The sequence below is a fragment of the Ascaphus truei genome, chromosome 4, assembly GCF_040206685.1.
Source record: "Ascaphus truei isolate aAscTru1 chromosome 4, aAscTru1.hap1, whole genome shotgun sequence".
In the NCBI taxonomy this organism is placed as follows: Eukaryota; Metazoa; Chordata; class Amphibia; order Anura; family Ascaphidae; genus Ascaphus; species Ascaphus truei.
This window is the reverse complement of record NC_134486.1, coordinates 268,657,259-268,681,379: the sequence shown is the minus strand read 5'-3', so window position 1 is coordinate 268,681,379 and position 24,121 is coordinate 268,657,259. Positions and strand designations below refer to the sequence as shown.

General features: G+C 37.3%; 1 protein-coding gene across 4 annotated transcripts in view; it reads left to right on the top strand.

The window, feature by feature from the left end:
- Window positions 1-12,240: 12,240 nt before the first annotated feature.
- EPHA7 (EPH receptor A7) overlaps window positions 12,241-24,121 on the top strand; it is a 215,052-nt gene continuing 203,171 nt past the window's right edge. For all 4 annotated transcript variants that reach the window (XM_075597475.1, XM_075597473.1, XM_075597474.1 and 1 more), the window contains exons 1-3: window positions 12,241-12,646; window positions 16,569-16,633; window positions 19,851-20,520. In XM_075597475.1, coding sequence (XP_075453590.1) covers window positions 12,547-12,646; window positions 16,569-16,633; window positions 19,851-20,520 — 835 coding nt within the window. In that variant the 5' untranslated portion in view covers window positions 12,241-12,546. The remainder of the gene's footprint in view (window positions 12,647-16,568; window positions 16,634-19,850; window positions 20,521-24,121) is intronic.

The window sequence follows — 24,121 nt, the reverse complement described above, 5'->3', positions numbered from 1 at the left end:
AGTATTGTTTTGGGACACCGCAAAAGCAGTGTTAAGTGGCAACCTGATTGCGTATACTGCCCACTGGCAAAAAGAAATTATGTACAGGTGTATAAGGAACTTTCTAAAGCATTTTCTAAATATAAAGCAAATATGTCCAGCGCTGCAAAAAATGTCTATTTGGAAAAAAAAATAGAGTGACCTAGTGCTTCAAAAGAAAGTGGATTATTATTAAAAACTACAAAACTCCCGATTTGCTAAATTTGGGAATAGAGTAGGCAGACTTATGAGTAATATGCTGAAAGCTGAATGAAAGGGTTTAAAGTAAAGGCCAGAACCTCCATCTTGTCTGCCTGAACTTTTCCCTGAGCTAAGCGTATATGTACGAAAGAAATGACCTCCAAACATGCAGCCCGTTTTATCAGCTTTCGCTAGTTATTGTCAGAAAAACAACACTGTTCTGTTGTCTGGACACCAGTACTGTGTTTTCTTAGAATCGGCTTGGCCGCAAGATTTGCTTACAGGAACCAAGGCTCTAGATAATGTTTGAGTGGAAAATTCCCAGCTAGGCTGTCATTTTAGTCATATGCTAATATTGTTACACCTCTAATTTACGCCTCTAATTAACACCTTATCTCTCTGTATAAAAAGTATTGCTTTTCCGTAATAAAGTTGAGATAAAGAATCAGAATCACACTCTCTGTGTCTCTTTCTTCATTTTCCAAGCGCTCGTACATCATCAGATCAGATTCCAACAGCCCAGGGCGTGGTTAAATCTCCTCAGGTAGAGCAACACTGTTTCCAGTCACGGCCGGCTGTCTGAGGTGGTCCCCGGTGTATTATAAGTTTACGAACCTTACAGCGAAAGATCCCAGATGACTATTGCAGGGTTAAAAAATAAAAATGGAATTATGAAACACAAAGGGGAAGAGATAGTGTATGTGAGAAGAATTTTACGAAAATGTATATAGTACAGGTCAATTAGATGAAGAACAGAAAGAGATATTTTGGCGAGACTTACAAATACCCAAAGTCTCACAAACACAGTTAGATGCACTAACAAGCTCATAATAGAGGAGGCAAAAAAGAAAACAATAAAGACATTGAAAAAATGCAAATCTTTAGGGCCTGATGAATATACTTCAGAATTTTTTTCTTATGACAAATTAAATATCACCTCTGTTTACAAAAATCTATAATGATATACTAAGGAGAAAAGAGGTTTCAGATGCATTTAAATCTGCATTTATAAAAAATGATTGATAAACCAGGAAGAGAAGAAGTGGATCCGGCTTCATATAGTCATATATAGAAGCGCATGCACACCGCTGGTAGGTGCTGGAGGGGGGTACTTATCTGCCGGTGCGCTGTGTCCAGGGAGGTCCAGACATCCCAGAAGTACTTGAGCAAAGGAATGGAAGACCGTGTGCCTGCTTCCATTCCTTTGCTCCGGCTTCATATAGACCAATATCATTGCTAAATTTAGAAGGAAATTTTTCACAAAACTACTAGCAAATAGGCTTAAAGTGATTATCCCAGATAATATCAATGAGGATCAAATGGGCTTTATAGCAGGGAAGAACTCGGTAAGCAATATAAGGAAAGTGCTAGCTGCAATACAATATACAAAGGATACAAATGGCCATGATAGAAGTTTTGTGCTAAGTTTAGATGCTGAGAAAGCTTTCAATTTAATAACTTGGGACCACCTTTTCCATTCACTATAAAAATTTGGAATACAAGGTCATATTGTAAAAGCATTGAAGTGATTATATAAAAACACAACAACATTTGTCCTGGCAACGGATGAATGTCAGACATTTGAAATAAAGAAAGGAACTAGGCAAGAATGTCCGCTATCACCCTTGCTGTTCACTATAGCACTGGAACCATTCGCTATTAAGCACAGATTGGCAAAGGAATATAAAGGAATTGAGATAGGTAAACAAGAACTGAACATTGCATTATTTGCAGATGATATGCTGTTGTTCGTAGCAAACCCAGATAAATCGCTATCAGCCATCTGTGATAAGATTAGGCAGTTTGGAACTTTTTCAGGGTACAAAATACATTTCAATAAATCAGAGATTCTATTGATAAATCAAGTAAAAGGACCAAATCTATATACAATGGGAGGAACTACATTTAAAGTTGTGAAATGTCATATAAAATACATGGGTATAAATATTCCTGCGGATCTCTCTAAATTATATATTTTAAACTATACATATTTGTTCCAAACGATAAGTAAAGACCTAGATAAGTGGACAAAGTTTAGAATATCAATGTTAGGGAGATGTACTATTATCAAATTGGTAATTTTTCCTAAGATAATGGATAAAATGTTAAGGATTCCATTATTGGTAAAAAAAAAAAAAAAAAAGATCCTATTCTGTTTAATAAATTAACAGATTTTATTTTGAAGAATAAAAAACACAGAATACGTCTCAAAAAACTTATGCTACCAAAGTGCAAAGGGAAGGTGGCATTCCGAATATAAAGCTATTTAATTGGTCATGTATATTTAGATATATAAAAGATTGGATAAAATAATCAAAAGATTTTTCAAATATAAAGATAGAGGAGGAGATGAGTAAACCAGCAGACTTGGCAGGAATTCTACACACAGAAAGACATATGTGGCAGGAAAAATTGAAAAAAAAAAATATTATAATTGATGACACGGGTAAGACATGGAAAAAGCTGTGTAAGTGTAACGATGCTCATCTCCAGCAAGAAACGGACCATCAGGGCTGAGGTAGGAATATGAAAGAACCGACCTGAGACAAGGGACAGAATCCTGATAGAGTAGTGAGTCTTAAGCCGAAGGTCAAGGCTGGCAGCAGAGTTGTGTAGTCGGTGAGAATGCAGAGATCGAGGCAGGTGGAAGACAGGGGTGGTCAAGGTATGTAGCTGGGTCTGGTAATGAGGAAGACAAAAGATAAGTATGGTGTTTCAGCATGAACTGAAACTTTGCTTGGCAACTTCCTCCTTACAGGGCTGTCCTTTTAAAGGAAGCTGCCAGGAGAAAAAATGGAGGATCCTGCCACAGAGGGCGAGCTAGAGCAAAATCCCGGTCCGGACTCATAGTAACCCCCCCCCCCCCCCCATCACTAGCCTTCACCCAAGAATTCTCCTCTGGACCGTATCCCCTCCAGGATACAAGGTACTGGAGACTTCCTCGAGACTTACGGGAATGCAGGATCCGACGAGTTACATACTCCACTTGGCTATCTACTGGAACAGGGCCTGGGAGGGTGGGAGCAGAAGAGGAGATGTTACAGGCCACCGCCTTTAGGAGAGACACATGAAAGACCGGAGAAATCTTTAGGGGACCTGGTAACTCCAAATTAAACGTGACCGGGTTTACTTGTTTCGCAATCTTGTAGGGACCTATGAACCTGGGCCCGAGCTTCAGGGAAGGACACTTCAGACGGATAACCATACAAGATCTCCAACCTGGAACTGTGGGGCTGGCTGCCAATACTTATCCGCGCGATCCTTCTGCTGAAGGGAGGCTTTAGTTATGTTTGCATGAATCCACCTCCAGAAAGACTTTAGCTCCTGGACTTTGTCTTCTGCCGCGGGACTTCCAGATATGGAGGTGAATGATGGAAGAGTAGAAAAAACTGCTGAAATAGTCTGAGACGGTGGAATGGCTCCTGGAAACACGTAGATTGGGTCATTAATTGCCTGATGCAGTAGTATCCCCTCAGTTTGCTTCTTGTTGAAAACTTCCCCAAAATCCTGGTGTGTAAGTGTAAGGCCATCGGGGAGAGATACAGATGACAGCGGTAAGTCAGAGCTGGGATGAGGTACAGGCAAGCAAGTCCCATGACATCGCTGGCCCCATGTGGTCACTTCCCCTTTAACCAGTCAGCAGTAGGGTTGTGGGCACACAACCAAGGGAGACCAAATACTATACAGGCAGTCCTCGTTTTACAACGCTTCGCTTTACAACGAATGGCTTATCCAACGCTAGGCAATGCATACCTATGTTCATTTTTACAACGCCAAAACGGCTTATCCAACGTTCTTATGACGCTTTGCAAAGTTGTTTATGTGTATATAATATATATATTATACTATATTATACTATATAATATATTATATTTTTATATTATATTATAAATGATGTTATATTATATATATAATACAGTATATGCATTATATAATTTATGTGTGTGGTTTGAAGCAGGGGGTTCATTTCATTTCATCCCCAGGAATCCCCTGCTTGCAGATATACATACCTCCGTAGTGGTGCTGGTATCTATGCAGTTAGGGAACTGTGTTCCTAACATAATGGTGTCTTAAATGTCCCGCATCACGCTTGCCAATAGGAACCGTGATTTCCACAATTATGGCTTCCTATTGGCCAGGGTGACTGAGACATTTAAACTTCACAGGTATTCCAGCAACATTACAGAGGTAAGTATCTCTGGGAGCCGGGAGTCCCCGGAGCTGAAATTAACACAGTTCTGCTCCAGAGACACCCTGCTTAAAATCTGTACTTACATTTTTTTTATTGTATTGTATGTATGTCTTTATTTATATAGCGCCATAAATGTACATAGCGCTTCACAGTAGTAATAGATATCATATAAATAACAAATAATATAAATAACAGGTCATGGGAATAAGTGCAGTAAGTAAAAGTAACATTAAGGAAGAGGAGTACCTGCTCCGAGGAGCTTACAATCTAATTGGTAGGTAGGGAGAACGTACAGAGACAGCAGGAGGGAATTCTAGTAAGTGCGTTTGCAGGGGGCCAAGCTTTATGTATCGTGTCCAGGATTATCCAGTACTATACATATGCTTCTTTATGCAGATGTGTCTTAAGGTGGGTCTTAAAGGTGGATAGAGAGTGTACTAGTCGGGTATTGAGGGGAAGGGCATTCCAGAGGTGCGGGGCAGAAAGTGAGAAAGGTTTAAGGCGGGAGAGAGCTTTAGATACAAGAAGACATCCTTGAGAAGAACGCAAGAGTCGGGATGGTGCATAGCGAGAAATTAGGGCTGAGATGTAAGGAGGGGCAGAAGAATGTAAAGCTTTAAAAGTGAGGAGGAGAATTGAGTGTGAGATACGGGATTTGATCACAAGCCAGGAGAGGGATTTCAGGAGGGGAGATGCGGAGACAGATTTAGGAAAGAGTAGAGTGATTCTGGCAGCAGCGTTTAGGATAAATTGTAGGGGAGACAGGTGAGAGGCAGGAAGGCCGGACAGAGGAGGTTGCAGTAATTGAGACGTGAGAGAATGAGGGTCTGAGTCAGAGTTTTAGCAGTCGAGTAACAGAGGAAAGGGCGTATCTTTGTGATATTGCGGAGGAAAAAGCGACAGGTTTTAGAAACGTTTTGAATATAAGAGGAGAATGAGAGAGAGGAATCAAGTGTAGTGGGTGAATGATCGTATTTCCAATAGAAATGTGGAAGGATGTAGTAGGGCCAGGTTTGGGAGGAAGTATAAGGAGCTCTGTTTTTGCCATGTTAAGTTTCAGTCGGCGGGTGGCCATCCAGGATGATATTCCAGAGAGGCATTCAGAAACTTTGGTCTGTATAGCAGGTGTAAGGTCAGGGGTTGAAAGGTAAATTTGTGTGTCGTCAGCATAGAGGTGATATTTAAACCCAAAAGATGTGATTAAGTCACCTAGAGAGAGTGTGTAAAGAGAAAAGAGAAGGGGTCCCATGACATAGCCCTGGGGTACCCCATTAGAGAGATCAATAGAGGAGGAGGAGGTGTTAGCAAAAGAGACACTGAAAGTACGATGGGAGAGATAAGAGGAGATCCAGGACACAATGCAGTCTGTTCTGCTGTTTTAATATGTTTACCTTCTATTGCAAGAAGGTGGATTGCACAAAATATAACTCATAATCTAAGGACGATAATTAACAACTGATGCTCATTATCCGATTGAGTTTTATTTACTATTTTTTACAAAAAGTGAGGGAATTACATCATGGTGGGTGAAAAAAGGTAATCAACAGTCACACATGAGAAACACTCCATGTAAACTGACATTGTATTGATCTGAATTCAGATATCTCAATACACACACACAAACACACACTCAATGGTACAATCTGTGCAAGTGTTTCTCTATCATTAATATTCTGTAATTACAGCCGTATCACATTTTCTCTACCCACAACATAATTGCATCTGAAGTAGTTGAGATTTATCTGTAGTCACAAAACATATTTTCTTTTATCTAACCTATACTTGCAGAGTAATACACCATACTTAGCATTAATGTTTGTAATAAACCAGTTTTGTCATATATTTCAGAACTCTGCCAAGTGAGGAAGATGAGGTCAAGGATGCTTCCTGATAATCATTTAGTTTTGAGTTTATGAGAAAGATCTTTTCTTCTGATAGACATGTTTCACAATTGTGTTATTCAGGTTTATATAGTGATACAAGGTTGTGATACTTTAAAGCTTTGGATTATTATGCTACACATTGAAATCTGGAGGGAATGTACCAATAATGGAGTATACATGAGAGAATATGTGGCAATTTGAGCATATATAGTAAATACATGGAAAAAGATATGTATCTGGAGGCGCCTAGGATAACAATAATTATAAAAAGGATATATAAAAACCAAGCCTGTTGGAAGGTGGAACGTAGCTCCTCACGATGTGCTTAAAAAAGGAGAGAAAGCACGACACATAGCATAATACTGTTGGCAATAGGACAAACAACACTTAAGACAACATATATCAGCTGAGAAACAGATAGGTGAAAATAAACAGTAAAAGCATTTAATAACAATTCATGGCATACATAGACATAACAACAATATGGACATATTAAAATAAAAAGTGATTAGAGCAGTCCGCAGCACCGATGGTAACAGATGCAATGCCCACTCACCAGATGGAAAAGGTAAGCAGGCAGTGGATAATTTAGAGAGTATCCCCTCTCGATGCTGTAAGCTGATTCCTGCTCGCGGGCGTCTCCGTTGATGTGTGCACGTCAGCCTGCGTGCAGAATCTCACGCGGCACACTGGAAAGGACGCCCAGCTGGTCTGGAACAGCAGAAGCTGATTCGGCTCCCCGTCACGAGCGGCAGGCTAGCTGATTAGCAGCAAACGTAGATTCGTCAAATACGTGGAGGGAAATCGCCAAACACAGTGGTGCAGGAGTGCTAGAATCGCCACCCTACGCGTTTCAAAAGCTCTCTGCTTTCTTCCTCAGGGGTATATGGTATTAAAAGTCCATCAGAGTCCCTTAAATAGAGAGTCTGTAATTATTTGAATTAAATTCACCTGCAGTCTGATGCACATGCGCAATGGGCAAGTGAAGTAGTTCTTGGGCATAATAATGCGATCAAGCACATGCGCAGTAAGATGGTTCATGTTGGTATTACATTGTGCTACTGCAAGTCTGAATCCTCAGCTGTTACACTGGACGAACATACTAAAAACTAAAACATAACTAACTGATACAGACAAACAACAATAAGCATCTAGTCATTAAAACATAAATATGTTAATATAATGTGACTATTTCAAAATATATATATAATGTATAATCCACCTATAAGTGTATATTATTAAATTAGAAAGTGATTGATACTATGGATATTCTAAGTGTTAAACAAAACATAGGCTATGCAATAGCTAGTGGACTTAGTGAATATAGGATATTGTGAAACAATTAATACATTAAGTGCTAGTTAGAAATGCAACAGTGCAATACTAGATATACATAAAATTTTCTAAAATACAAAATAATATATCCATTACAAACTTTGCTATATGTGTAGAGGAGCGTCATGTTAGAAACCAGTAAATGGACAAATTGCTAATATTGACACCATACATACAGAACATATTGATACTGTGTGAATCTATCCAACCAGAAAGGGTTTCAAATCAAATTCTACATTTAAGCCCATTGGGGATAGGGTACGTAATTCGTAGATCCAAAAGGATTCTCTTCTCCCCAATAGGCTCAATGTATTACCTCCTCTCCAATGTGGAGTAATGCTTTCTATTGCAATGCATTTTAAACCCTTGGGATCCTGATTGTGTATTTGAAGAAAATGATTTGACACATTGGGGCCTATGCAGAGAGCAGCGAATTTTCGAAATTCGCCATTTTTTGGAGATAATCGCGCAGAAAACAGCAGAAAATGGAGATTTCCGAAAAACGCGCCAATTTTTCTTTTCTATTTGTAAAACTCGCCTCGCGGCTGGCGAGAACCGCAATCTCGCCAGTTTAAAAAATATCCGTATGCAGAGAGGCGCGGATGGCATCTAGCGGCTGTTCGCGCCAATAAAATGGCGCGATTGTCTCCGTTTTGCCTCGCCAAAAAAAACTGCCGCTCGCGGCCATTGCAAAGGGGAAAAAAAAGGCGCGAATTTGTTTTAACACATTTCTGAAGCGCGCATCTCGCCAATTTAAACTCGCCACACGCATCCATGTTAAACATAGCAGAATTCGCACTTTTCTGCATATGGAGATTAAAACTCTCCAAAAAAGCTACTTTTTAATAAATTCGCCAATTTTAAAATTCGCTGCTCTCTGCATAGGCCCCTGTATGTGTTACTAAACCAATCTTAATATTGTATATATGTTCATACAAACGTATTTTAATGGCTCTAGTAGTCATACCCACATACTGCAGACCGCATGGACATTCAAGCAAATAAATAACAAAAGAACTGTTACGCGTGATATGTTGCTTGATTTTGTAATTTTTTGGGGTATTATTTGATACAAATTCAGATTTTTTGATGCTGTACCTACATGCCGTACATCTATTGCAGATGAAGTATCCTCCACAGAGTGCCATTCTACGATGAATAGGTTGCAATGATGGACAGCTAGGTGCCAGTCTTTGTCCTATGTTAGGGGCTTTTGTAAATATAATATGTGGATACTCTGGTAAAATACCCTCTGGTTCTTTGTCCTTTTTTAATATCGGCCAATACTTTCTAAAGATTTTAAGTATATTAGGGGCCATTTGATTAAATTGGGTTATAAATGACAGATTGCCTGTTTTATTAAGATTTTTATTTTTATACTTCAAAAGACTGGTTCTGTCCATCGCTGCAACCTCGGTAATGGTCCTATCTAAATCCTGTGGAGAATACTTCCTCTCTATAAATTTGTTTTTAAGATCCTCAGCTTGGATATTGAATGTTTCCGGATGTGAACTATTTCTTTTCAGTCGAATAAATTGGCCTTTTGGTATATTTTTGACCCATGTGGGGTTATGGTGACTTTGTGCATGCAAATAATTATTAGATTGAACGGGTTTAAAGTATGTGCTAGTGTGAATACAATTATCTACGATAGTTATCTCTAAATCTAAGTATTCTATTTTGGTGGGACTGGTAACAAATGTGAATTTTAAATTATTATTATTATTATTCATATATAACTGAAAATCTGATAACTGGCCAACAGGCTTGGTTTTTATATATCCTTTTTATAATTATTGTTATCCTAGGCGCCTCCAGATACATATCTTTTTCCATGCACTAGCTCTGACCAGGGGGTCAGTTTTTTGTATCATCAGGCAGCCCCCCATGTGTGATTAATTGTCTACACTTAGGGTACTAAACATTACGTTATTATTGTCATATTTCATTGGTTAGCGCTACCAATAGCGCTACTTTTTTTTGTTGTTTATATATAGTAAATACACTTTCCTTTTAAATTGTGTTTTTAGATTGGAATGACACCAAAAGAGCACAAATTAAAGGCAAAATACACAGCTAAAGTTATCTCAAAGCCATCAAGGGATTTCTCGTTTTCAACACTTCATCAAAGACTTAAATCTGTACCCTTTAAAAACAACGCAAAGGAAGTCATCGAGTCATAAAAATGATGCTAGTAGCAGAAGCAGTGCCTTTACAAGATTTTATATTTCTGGTGTCAAATGTCATTTTTCAATCCCCTCACTTTTTAAACAGTAGTATATGCTGTATGACACATGACTACTGTATAAGTTTACTAATTATACAAATAATGTAAAATAGCAGTGGTCCCACTTGTATTTTGTTTTAGGTATGTAGATCGACCCTAGAACAGTAAAATTAGGGTATATTAATTAGATCGCAATTTAATTAGCTTATTGAGATACACGTTGTCCATGTTGTTACTACGGGGTAGGATTGGCAATAAGTCTTCTCCCCCTTATTTATATTAACACGGTAAATAAAGTGTTTGCAAAAAAAGGTGGAACAAAACACAACATAATATATGCTTATTTTATCAAGGGCTATGGTAAATAATTCCCTATGTTTTCTAACAGAAACCTAGGTATGATGTTTAAGCTTACATTTTGTATTTCCAGTGGAACATTTAATCAGCACCAGAATTCCAGATATCTAGAAGAGATTTGCTGTTATGAAATGTATTCCTGACGTCTGTGGCAATAATATCCTACCATGACAATGTTAATACTGGAATTTTACATGCTAGTCCTTCGTACTAATCAAGAGGGACAGACCGTATCCAGATGCTAAATCATTTGTTTGGCAGGACACAAAAAAGAAACATTCTAAAGCGCTTTGACCAATATCTGCCAGTAAAATCAATTAGAACAGCAGTCAACAAACTAACTGGAATCCCTCCATACTTATAGTACACTTATGGTGGCTAAATGAAGTGAATCATTCTCATTGGATACTTAAACTACAGTACACGACATGATTACAGTAAGTCAGGGGTCATACTAGTGCACTGTAAAACATCAACAAGATATACGTATATATCCAGAGAGGATTGCGATAATGCAATGCACAAGCCCTGTTACTTCCCCAAATACCCTATTTGATGCAGAAATGCGTTACAATTGACTTACAGCATTGTTAGAATAATGTATTCTGTTGCAGAGGTGCAGGCTGCAAACTTACTACTAACCCTTCTGTATGGTTTCAAAATAGACTCATTAGTGTCAGTAACACACTGCTTGTGGAGTCTGTACAACTACCACAAAAAGCCCTCAGTGGCTGAAGAAACTGCTATTCTACTGCAGGATAACATTTTCAAGTCTCAGAAAATACTACAATGCAATGCATTGCAAAGCACATATATACTGTAGTTGTTGAACGTCCTATTCTTCCCTTTGGTGCAAGTGAGGTCGCAACGCACTGCAAATAACCAGTATTCGCGCAGAGTAATGTACCGCAACACATTGCAATGCAACAATATGTGAGCTAACTGATCACTTAACCAAAGTGCACTGTGCATTGCAAGGAGGTGCGATATCATTTAGCAGTGAGTATTTTTTATTATAGATCAATGAAACATTGTTATCGCCGACTTTCCCCAGCATTTCAAGTATTTATTATTAGATGCTATCGGACTTCGGCAATAAAATATCAAAGTTCAGTGATTGCGCTCGCCTTCGGTTTGCAACTCTTCCAGATCTGATGCACGAGTTTAAAAAACTACATTAAAATGGTTCCCATTCTCAGACTGTAGCTGGCCCACGGGATACTGATCTCTTTTCACTGATTTGGTGAGAGATTGGTTTGCTCGGTCTGTGTGAGACTGAAGACCCAGCAGGCCTGCTGCAGCTTCTCCCCGGGTGTTATACAGCCTCAGCCGACACAGCTCATTTCCTCCAATAAAGGTTCTTACATGTTTATTGCACTCTGCTGTTTAGCCCACAGAATGGATGGGAGTTCTTCGTTGGTCATTAAATAATGGCAGTTCCATTGTTTTATTGGACGAGGAAATGAAGAGGATAGTAACAGCTCATCATTTACAGAGCCATTCAAGTGCGGCTGTTCTAGACATTTCATCAACTAGTAACAAGAGTCGCCCGCATGTGCATTTATGACAGAGACCCGTTAATAATTGATCACTTCCTGGCGATGGAGTTGTTCCAAAATTTAAAGTGCTCTCTTTAGCAAGGCACAATAAGCTGATTTTATGCGAGGGATTCATGTTACACTACTTGATTCTTGTGTAAATGTCTGAAAGTTGTGCCGCTGTGATCTGTGCAGGGGCAGTCCTACAGAGCGGGAACACTTGTGAGTGCTGCTGCTCAGCCACTTCCCCAGACTCCTGGGCTACTTGCAGATAGAGCAGCCCTCCAAGCAAGAGGGATACAGTGACAGAACCCTGGACCAGCCGCAGCCGCCCCTCTGATTGGTAGAAGCTGAGATTCTTGCCTCTTTTCTTGCTGCTATTGGCCAGCGTCGATGGCTCCTCCCGAAATCTGATAGGCTAAATCGGGCTGCCAGTCTGCTGGATGGACTGACTGCTGCTGCTGCTGCTGGGGTCCCGCCCCTTGACTCCTAATTGATATTATTGGAGTGTGGAGCTGGTGGCCGGTCTGCAGTCAGCGGCTGGCAGGCTGGTACTGAGCACATCGCTGAAGAGGCTACAGAGGGGATAAGCATTCAGGCGGGACTGTGCAGAGGGATTCATTGCCTAATATAGTACAATACAGTATATAAACGCAACCGAGAACAGCAACAAAAGAAAGAAGACACAACCAGTGCATAGAATCCAGGCTTCCACAGCTACAAATAACTTCAAGCACAAAAACAAAGAGACTCATTGCAATAATAGCAAATAACTCAAGCCCTGTTCAATGCACCATGGTTCTTCTCCATACTAGGCACCCTTCCTGGATTACGTTATGCTTCATCTGGTTGTTTTGTTTTGCACACACGGGGGAGGCACAGTCTGCTAAAGAAGGTAAGAATATGCGAAGGGCAGGGGTTAGAAAAACAAAGTTTTGTGTGTGTGTGTGTGTGTGTGTGTGTGTGTGTGTATGTGTGTGTGTGTGCTTGTATTCTCCTGTACATTTCTGCACAGTGGCACCGAAGATGGTGCAGGGGATTGGAGGACAAGGGGTTCAGGTCACCAAGTTGGAAGGCAGGAAATAGTTATTCTTTTATTATTAAGAAACTCGGATCGTGCGTCATGGGAAGAAAGATCAGCCTCTATGTTTAGGGCTGTCCCCCGAGGACATGGTTGTTTAGTTATAATAAGAACGATCTCTATTTATAATTCGCCGTTTGGGGATTTTGAAGTACGGGAAAGGCAGACTGCAGGGAGCTTCATCCTGTCTGCAACGTAGTTTTGAGAGACTCCTGGGTGTACAGCAGATATTATATGTGTTATTTTACACGAGACAGTAGCACTTTCAGGCTGCACAATATACTATACCGTCCCATTGCACATGGCTTTCTCAATGCGCCGTTAAAAAATAATAAGAGAGGTAACAAAGAAAGAAAGATCCGCTATCAATGTCATTTTCGGAAGAGGGAAAGTAGTAACTACGCTAATAGACAATAGAGCATTTCACACGGGTTACACCAAATCTACACCATTGTACCGCGCTGCGGAATATGCTGGCGCTTTACAAATACACGCTAATAATACATATTGTGTTTGTTAAACGGGTTTAGATGGGATCTGAGAGGTAAAGTACCATCTAGCGCCTGTAGAAGGAGCATAATGACCGACAGTATTGAAACAATATATTCTTTATGGATACACGGGAAGACTAAACTTCATACAATGTATGAGTGCTGGGATGCGGCATCCTGCACTGGGCACCTTGGCTCTTCTGCTGCTGGAAAACTCAGCTGTGTAAATAACTAGTTCACGTTGCTCATGCATTGAAATGGTAGACATAATAAATACACAAAAAAACGGCAATATTTATCACATTCATAATGTGCAATGCATATATACATTTTATTTTGGTGCAGAACAGTCATTACTTGTACACTGACTATGTCCATATTATTGTAAGAAGAGCGGAACTGTAGGGGATTGGGGTTGTGGGGCTCCAGGCAGACTGAGGATAGCAAACTTTTAGAATAAACCAAAGTGTTTAACACAAGTTGACAAGAAGTAATATATAGTAAATGTAAATTGTGATCATAGAAAAGACATGACAATGTGCTGGCATTTTTTAACAGGTGTAATGAATTAAAAAAAAATTCAGCGTTAAGAAGCTAGTGGAGATTCAACTTTCAGGAGAGTTAGGGCAGAATAAAGATGCAAAATAAAAGATCACTTTATAGGTCGGGTGCACAGTTTGTCGAAAATGAAAGTAATCCTGACAAATAAATGTGGGTATAGGAGAAGATTGCGGAACATACAGTGCCCCCAGAGTCCTGTGCATGCATTATGCAGATCCCAGTTCTGTGTCAGCAATGAAATATCTTCTAGCCAAACAAGACAAAAACTGCCCAATCCAACAAGGTGCCCGGGGCGGCGTGCAGGGGGCGATAAGAAGCGGTGCTTTCCTGGAGCAGGTTGAGATTTAGGATCTGAGTAGAAATATCTGTCTTCAATCCTTTGAGGCGAAATCTATCTATTTATTTTTCTTCTGCTTGACGCCACACGTCTCATTGTAGAACCATTACACCCAGTTAGTGATGTGGAAATCAGTGCTTTGGGGGTATTGCTGACACACACATACTAAGCTTTAGTAAGGACAATCCGGGAGCAGTGAGTAAATGATATAAGAAAATACTAGGGAAGTCAGTTGTTTTAAGGGGGTGTATCGGAGGGAAATATAGCATATATTTTATAAGGTTTCAGTGCATTTACCGAATGGGTTTTTTTTAATTAACCCTTGGTTTTACGGGTTTTAAAGAATGCTATATAAGAAATCGCATTAGGAAAGTAGAGACTATACAAAATATAAATGGAGCTAACGTTTGATTATTTAGAATATTCAGCTTTAACAGTTTAATGGGAGGGGTACAACATTTTTAGATTAAATTAGATATATGAAAAAAAGGATATGTGTAGTGTAATAGTACTGTTTCCAAGAACTGCCATGCAGATAGAGGTTACAAATGACAGACAGACAGACAGACAAACTAGAGTCGGTGAATATATCCCCCTCATCCCCCATCATTTTCATTTAAATGTTTATTAATATTATTATTATCACTGTGAACTATACAACACTAATACCAATCAATCACAAATACAGCATGCTATTCCTAATTTTTTTCTAGTTCCTTTTTTTACTACCTGAACACACATCTCTTACAATAAACCTAAATTGAAATGCTTGTATTTAGGCCAATGTATAAGGTTACATGCAGTGACATGGGTGCTCTCCCTTGCACTAGGCACTGTGAGCTTTTTATGCAGGAATGTAGGAATTATGTGTTTTTTTTAGAGTGGCAGTCTCCTTTTCAAGTATTAGGTCTCAGTGTAGTTTTTGATGTGAATACTGTGTGGTATGTTTTGTTCCAGAGATGAGACCTAGTAGGATGCCAGAGCACTATTGCCAGTCTTAAGGTTATCTAAGTGTCTTCTAGTCTTGTGCTCAGGACTCACAGCTTGTTATGTGACTATAAACTTGTGTGTATTGTTAGTGTAACTACGTGGAGTATATTTAACATGGGTACTTCTTTACAGAGAGGGCAAAACATGCTGTTTTTCATAAATGATAGTGAATCACATATTATTCATGATTCTACAAAGTTTAAAATGTAGGTGATAACTCAAAGTCAGGTAAAACTTCTATAAAGGTTTTAAAAAAATGCTAGAGTTTTTTTGTAATTTGATATATATATATATATATATATATATATATATATATATATATATATATATATATATATATATATATATATATATATTAATATTCAATCTTGGATTTTATACATACACACACATATATATGTGTGTGTATGTATAAAATCCAAGATTGAATATTTATATATATATATATATATATATATATATATATATATATATATATATATGTGTGTGTGTGTGTATGTATAAAATCCAAGATTAAATATATATATATATATATATATATATATATTATACCAATCTTGCATAACCCTCCTATATGTTCACGTAACAGTTATTTATTTAGAGGAATAGAAGATTTCCACTATATGCCCCTTTTAAATCGTCATAAAGAAATGAAACAGCTTTTTCATCTTGCTAAAATAAAAACTACCACTGATCAACTTTTTAAAACATTTGAACTTGTTCTTGCTCATGGAATACAATAAATCACAAATGTCTGTGGTGTTTTTTTTTATGAAATATTTTTATTACGTTAGAGAGTTCTGGAAATATTCTGGAAACTGTATACTGTACTTTTTATTTCTTGTTCGGCATTTGTATTCAATATTTATAATAATTCAGTACCAGGTTTCTGTTACTTAGCCAGTACATATAGATAATTGTACACCATAGTAAATCTATTAAATGGACTATACCGGTAGTTTTTAATTCAGACTCAGAGCTACTGTACTTCTACATGACATACGTTTCTGTGTATTTCAGTTTTTTAATCATAACCCAATCAAACTGCAGACTTATTAGTTACATCCTCGGTCTAATAAAAGTTTTACAACGCAAGTCACGATTTCTTGTTACATTTTCACTTTGCTTATTTTGTTGCTTAAGGTATACTCATGGCAAAACAAAGAAATAATAGATATGAAAAGCGGGTGTAAATGTAAATGAAACATTTTGAAAACAGCACTAATTTTGTAATTACTATTTGTTTTCACACACTAAGTGGTCATGTTTTTCCTCTACTAACTATTTTTCTTTTATGTTACCCTGATAAATTGTGCATTATTCTTAAACATACATGTTAATATTTATTGTTTTACAGTTATATTACTGGATTCCAAAGCACAACAGACAGAATTGGAATGGATCTCTTCACCTTCTAGTGGGGTAAGTTCTCTCCTAAACAACATCAACAGAAAACAGAATGCGATAGCAAAACTGTTCCAAGTGCATCAAACAAACTGTAGGAGTCTCTTTTCTCTGGAACTATAACTTGCACTAAGAAAACAGGACCAGAGCATCTGGAATTTCTATTGTGTTAATTAGTGCATGCAATGTAGGTTGCACTGTGTTAATTATATGACATTCTTCTGTAACCTTGTATAAGGAGTACTACTACACCATTATTCATTGCCAAGGTCAAAACTTCTGTATAAATATATTTACAGATAAAACACAGAGGATAAATACATATACACCAATTAAGCCTATTTTAAAGCTGTGAGTAGAAACCACAGATAACAGATGTCTTAATTTCTAGAGTATTCACACTATCTCTATACTGTATGTTCGCTTTTACTGCTTCAATTTGAGTATGATGATGCATATGGTTAAATATTCCAAGTTAACATGCTTTGGATAGTTCAGTACTTAGGAAATAATTACCAAGGGGCAAAGGATTAACTATCAGATATTGTAATCTCTGGCTGAGTTCAACATCCAGAAGGGATCTTTAGAACAGTTAGGGAATTAACTGTCAGTTATTGACATACAGTGTCTTCAAGATAGCATTTGAGGTTATCTGTCTGCTTTATAGCAATTTACACATTTAAAAAAACCTAATTTAAAAAGGAAATCATATCACATATCACCATATTATTTAAATACTGTACTTGGCTTTTCTTTAAGTATAGTGAACCCATACATGGTTTGTGATGCAAAAAGTAAAATATATGTTTGTGTTTTGTGATAAACACATTTTTATGACTTCTTTCTGTGAGCAGATTCCATCCCATTTGTTATCTGACCACGAAATACTAATCTGAGTAGCAAGGCACAGTACATGACTATCATGTGTATGGAGTCTTTCACAGCCAACTTAAAATATTTGAAGTATATTCCCTTTCTTTACAAAATAAAAGTTTGAATATATATACACAAAATAAAGAATAGCACTTGTGAGCACATTCACATGTCTTAGACAGGTCTGCAACCCTGCATTTCAACCATTATCACGTAACATACAGTGCTCCCACTGCAGGAAGGGATTCTGGGAAATGACATGCAAATGAGCACACACACACAAACACACAAACACACACACACACACACATATATATATATATACACAGTGTTTGACAAACCTATGCATTTGCACGCCCCGGGCGAGTGGATTTAACATCGTGGCGAACTATATATATATATATATGACCATCAACAAGGAAACTGTTGTTCAGTTCTTAAGATGACATGACCAGATAGGACTAACCATAGCCTATTAGTTGTATTGTACATTGTATAACAAATATAAAATAAAGACATGCATTGAGAAGTTGTGACAGTTCGTTATTATTGATTTCCAAAGGTAAAGTTAATGTAGTTACATACATGCTTCATGCAACATCTGTAATCTATGCTAGTAACACTTAGATTGTAAAAGCATATATATTTTTGTTAGACAATACTTGTTCTTGTTTAAAAAATAAATATATATATATATATGTATATGTGTGTGTGTATATATGTGTGTGTGTATATATATAGTGATTGAACCCCCAGGACATGTAACATTTTTTTGTAATTTAGTTGATTCAGACATAGTAAGAACTATGGTATGATTAAGGAAAGGGGAAAAAAATCAATGTACTTGTTAAAGGTTTTTGAGTCTACAGATTGTTTGAGGGAGATGTATCCTTGTTTACTCTTAGTAGGCTCTAGTCCCCGATATTCCCTTTTCATATTTTCAGAAGTACAGCTTGTAAATCCTTTGCCTTAAAGCATAAATAAAGCTTCAGGTAACTCCCCCATTGTATTCTCATTTGTCAAATGTCAAATCAATACCATTCAATCATGCTATATCATGCTATAACCAATCAATATTTTGTCCTCTGGAACCTTTTTCTTTTGGCTTGGTCAATGCATGTGTAAAAACAGAATGCACAATTTCTAACCTTACCTCTGGTCCAGAAATAAAGATATAGATTCAAGGGTAAACTTGGCAACCTGCAGAATTACAGTACTTTGCAGTTGTGTATTGAACCCCACAATATAAAGTACTGTAATTGGATACCATACACTCATAGGAGAGACCTGTTTACTCTACTACCTCAATACATAGAACATTATATGGGTTACCATACCAGTAAGGTGCACAACTGCAGTGGAAATTAATAGTGATGCATCAAGACACAAAAATGTTTGTTTTGACACTGCAGTATTTCCTGCTTCTTTTTACATCAAATGTAAGAACATATTTGTTATTTTTGATGCAGAAGAATAGTGAAGGAAGTTCATAGGGCCCCAGATTTACAGCACTTTTTTTTTACGCTAGCAAATAGTGAAGATGTGCTGCACAGTGAAGGAGAATTTAACACATCCCATTGTAAAATGTGCTCCATATAGCCCCTCAATAACCTGTTAATATTCAACAGATCACAGAGATATTGGGGCAAAATTTGGAGTAATGTACCTTATGGACAAAGACGCAACATAATAAATGACGCTATTTCCACCCATTTGCTACAAATTGGTATTGATACATTAACCCCCCCCCCCAAAAAAAAGTTATCTATGAAGCAGTCTTCATTAACATTCTGTGGTCATTACATATCTATCCAACACTGTGGGATAGATAGTAGCGTATGCTTTAATGTTTCAAACATATGATTTATCATTCCAGATCAATTCTTTGCATTAATTGATATAAGTGGAGCAAAAAAAAACAATCTGAAATGGTAAATTAATTAACACATGCACCAAATAACTCCACCTTCAACCCCTGTTACTGTACCATTTTCCATATTAGTTGATGTAAACAGGGCCTAATTGATGCAAAGCAGTTAACTTAGTTGACATTAAGAAAGGCAAATTCAAAATGTCTCTTTCACCATCAATTTCTTTTTCCAAAACAGATAATTTGGGATCTTGCTTAGTACAGTATCTCTGTATTCGTAGTTTCTTCTGTACTGAGTCAGATCCAAGGTTATTGCAGAAATTGGACATGAGCTGTGAGCAATGATCCATTTAATAGATAAAACATCTACAGTATATGCACGTGGGAGCTGAAGACGCATGCAACTTATTGGAAGCATCTCCAGCCCTGGAGTTTTTAAATAATATTAAGTCTGTTTATTTTACTGATATTCATTTTTCTATCTGTTTTTAGTGGGAAGAAATCAGTGGATTGGATGAAAATTACACACCAATTAGAACATATCAGGTATGTCAAGTCCTGGAACCCAACCAGAACAACTGGCTGCGGACTAACTGGATTGCAAAAGGGAACGCACAAAGGATTTTTGTTGAGCTAAAGTTCACATTAAGGGATTGTAATAGTCTTCCTGGCGTACTGGGAACTTGCAAGGAAACCTTTAACTTGTATTATTACGAAACAGATTACAATACTGGCAGAAACATGAGAGAAAATCAATATGTGAAAATAGACACTATTGCTGCAGATGAAAGTTTTACCCAGGGAGACCTTGGGGAACGAAAAATGAAACTTAACACAGAGGTGCGGGAGATCGGACCTCTTTCCAAAAAAGGATTTTACCTGGCATTTCAGGACGTTGGAGCCTGCATTGCTTTGGTTTCTGTGAAAGTTTACTACAAAAAGTGCTGGTCGATTATTGAGAATTTAGCAATTTTTCAAGACACCGTTACTGGTTCTGAGTTTTCCTCCTTAGTTGAAGTAAGAGGAACTTGTGTAAGCAATGCAGAAGAAGAAGCAGATAATTCTCCCAGGATGCATTGCAGTGCTGAAGGAGAATGGTTGGTCCCTATAGGGAAGTGTATCTGCAAAGCAGGATACCAGCAAAAAGGAGACACGTGTGAACGTGAGTTGAATATATTTTTCTGATTTGCTTTTTGACAATCCCCAAAACACTTACATTTATGATAATGCAGCTAATATACTGTAAATCATTTTTTTTATATATCATGATACGTAGTAGTATATTTATACTATGATACCTACTTAGGAATAAAAGGTTTATCTAGGAATAAAAGAAAATACTATTTACGTCAGGTTACACATAGCACTGAAATAATACCCCTATGACATTTTGAAGGATTACATTTTATATTTCAGTTCTTTGACACAAGAATGGTAATTTCAGTGGATTTCACCATGGTTTCTGAAAATGTCATATCTAATTTTTAGATTGTATTTCCATTCTTGTCATTGACATACATATTGAGCCATTTTAAACCAAATATTAGCAAAAATATTTCTCAATTCTATTAGTGTAACGTGTGTATTAGCCTTCAATTAACACACTATTAGGGGTTACAATTCCTGCCAGCACTTACAGCAACTTTTTGATGGGAAATGATTGATTATTATCTTTGTGTGAGTAGCAGAATTTGTTTTAACTAACGTTAACATTTCCAACTTAAGAAAATTTTGAGATATGGAAAATCATGTGATATTTTTTTTTTTATGTGATTTTTTCAGAGATTTGATTTAAAAAAAAGTCAATCCTGAGTAGTTTATGTTTGGTAATATATTTAAATATACATTTTCTCTGTAGTTGTTTCTGTGGGGCATAGATTAAATGATGTACAGAAAAGGTGGGTGCTGTTGCCTTGATTAGCAAGTCACATATTAACAAAGCTGATGCATTTTCTTGCCGTAAAACAGCAATCTGAGATATAATTATTTTTATTTTAAAAAGATCTTAGCCAATCGTTGTTTGCTGGAGCTCATCGTTGGTCCCCTGATGTTTGTAACCCTCTTGTTCCAGTGCTGCAAACCTTTGGTGGACCCAGGGTTCACTGGGCAAACTGGGGCCCCAATATAGCTGCCGGGATCAGAGCTAACTCAGGTGGCCAATAGAAAAACATCAATGTCTTTCAGGAGGTGACATTGGGGCTTTATATTGGTGAGCAGGGTGGCCATGCTTGCAGTTCAATGCCATATATATATTTTTTGTGTGTGTTTCAAAATGGTAAAAAAAAAAAAAATAATGCAAATCTCCAGAACCTGGGGTCCAAGGACGTCGGGCCACTGATCGGCTCCGGTGAAGGTAAGATTAAAAACAAAATAAAACAAAGAACTAGCAGCTGGGATTCCTACTTTAATAAAAAAACATGGAATGCAATATCTCTCTCATAGACCTACTACAAGCATGCCTTTCTTAAAAGTCCATCTGCACAATAGGAACTTTTCAGCTGTCCTGCGGTGAGGATAGCATAAGAAAATAAGGTAGCGTTGGGGCATAATAAACACTGATTATGTTTATTGTAAAAAGATGGTGTCAAATTATAGTGGTGCAAAACTAGAGGAAAACTCAGCTCTGATCACTGCAACTTGCAGACATTTTTTCCCTGCAGTGCACAGCTTCTTTAAATGCATACCAAACAGCAACATGCCAGGCAGGACCAGGGAAATGTGCGAACGGTTTTTATTTTCGGTTTCAAATTATAGAAGGCATCTATCAGGGCAGTATGCATGGTGTTTTTCCTCAGGTGCTACTACTGCCCCAACACTTTCAGGCCATATACAGTACAGTGCATCAGAAAAGACTTGGAAATTGTTCTGCTGTTACATATGTGTCAATACATTCTGTGTTGTCTTTAAGACAGAAAGCAGTTATGCTTTCAGGCTTAAAGTTGCAAAGCTATGCCAATTTGTTAAGCCGCCACTAAGAATGATATAAAACTGTTACATGGATGATGGCAATTCCAAAATATGGTAAGTGGCCGTGCAACCTGTCAGTTTTATTACGTGCACTGGAAATTAAAAACATTTTTTAACATATTTTATGTGAAGAAAGTATCGCAGGAATCTGAAATGTTTAAAAAATAAATGGTTAAATAATCATCATCGGAAACAAATGCCAACATTGCTAGCTTGTCATTTTGGAAGGGGAATGTGTTATGCTTTAGCAATTAGAAATAAAAGACAATTTTTTTTCAAAGAAAAAAGAGATATTTTAAATGTAAAACAAATGTAGATTATAGTTCAATAAAAATTAGTATTGCATTTTGGTGAAGTACTTTTTCATTACAATTGCTACTGTTGTAGATGCTAACTGCAATTTTATAATCCTTAGGAAACGAAAATGACTTTCTTTAATAAGGTTTCATCCATAATCGCTAGGTGCTAGTGGGTGTCGGCATAGTTGACCAGACACTCTTGTGGCTGAGCACAATTCACTTTACAATGTGAAGGAAAGAAATTGAAACCTGAGTTCTTAAAGTTGATGGATAATCTAGTTAGAAATAGAGGTTATAGGTTGTCCAGGCACCTCAATCATTTCACTTTGCTGTGTCTAAGCTGCTAACAGCATTAAAGTCATGGTATCCTATTTTAGATTCCCTTCAATTTTGTACTTACGGCAAGTCTTTGTAACATTGGGTCAGAATTTGATCATCATAAAGAACACATCCAGACATTTCTCTTGGCTGTTGTTTCATTCTGATTTAGCATCAAACTCTAATTTGTCAAATCTTACAACGGTGTGTTAGCAGTATTTTTCACTTGCAGGAAAGAAGCAATGCTATTTTTAAGTGTAAAACAAATGAAAAAAAAAAAAACCCTGTTTACTTGAACGGTGTACTTAATTTTGAGCCCCGAGATGTTGACTATGTACTTCTACTGTCATTTATTCTTGAGTGTTGCGTTGTGTTTGTTTGCTGCAATAATTCCCTTTCTGGCTTCAATCCCAAACAACTGCAGAGAAAATGCTCTGCACAGCAAACATACATCAGATTTCATTTTTCCTATGCCTCATTGTTCCTTCTGGCAGCCTTTCCATGAATTCCACATAGCTACAGTACCATGTTTGGTTCCCTTGCACATTGATCCCGACAATATGAATTGACATCTCTTGAAACGGTGCACATATATGTTAGTATTTTAGTTTAAACTCAAACCTTTTGTTATTCTTTATGCAGAGGGTTATATTTTGATGCAACACAATACTGAAGTGGGTACAACAATGTTGTTATTTAAAATGTATATCTGCAAACCGATTTAAACAAATGAAATCTGAAACTCAGGAAACAGAAAGTCAACCAAATTGTAGACATTTATTTAATTCATTGCGCATGGAAAGAGTAAGTATTTAAACAAAATGTTATTGTTAATGGAAACAGATTAAAATAAGTCATTATTAAATCATAAATTGGCTGATAGCCCTGACTTACTTTACCTCTTGCAATCCAGCAACTACTGCCAATAGGATTGTAGTACGCGGTATACAAAAATAATAGAAGCATAAGCTTTTGGTGAACCTGGGTTCACCCTGTTAAAACCTTAACTCCTTTTTTGCCGACATTGATTTATAGCTCATGCAGTAGTAAGCTATTATAAAGCCAGAGCTTTTCCTAAATCCCTGCAGCGTATAACCATTCTTAACATTATCTATTCCTAACAGAACAGGTTCATTTTAGGTACTAGTGTCACTATATTTTCACTGATTAGTCCAATTA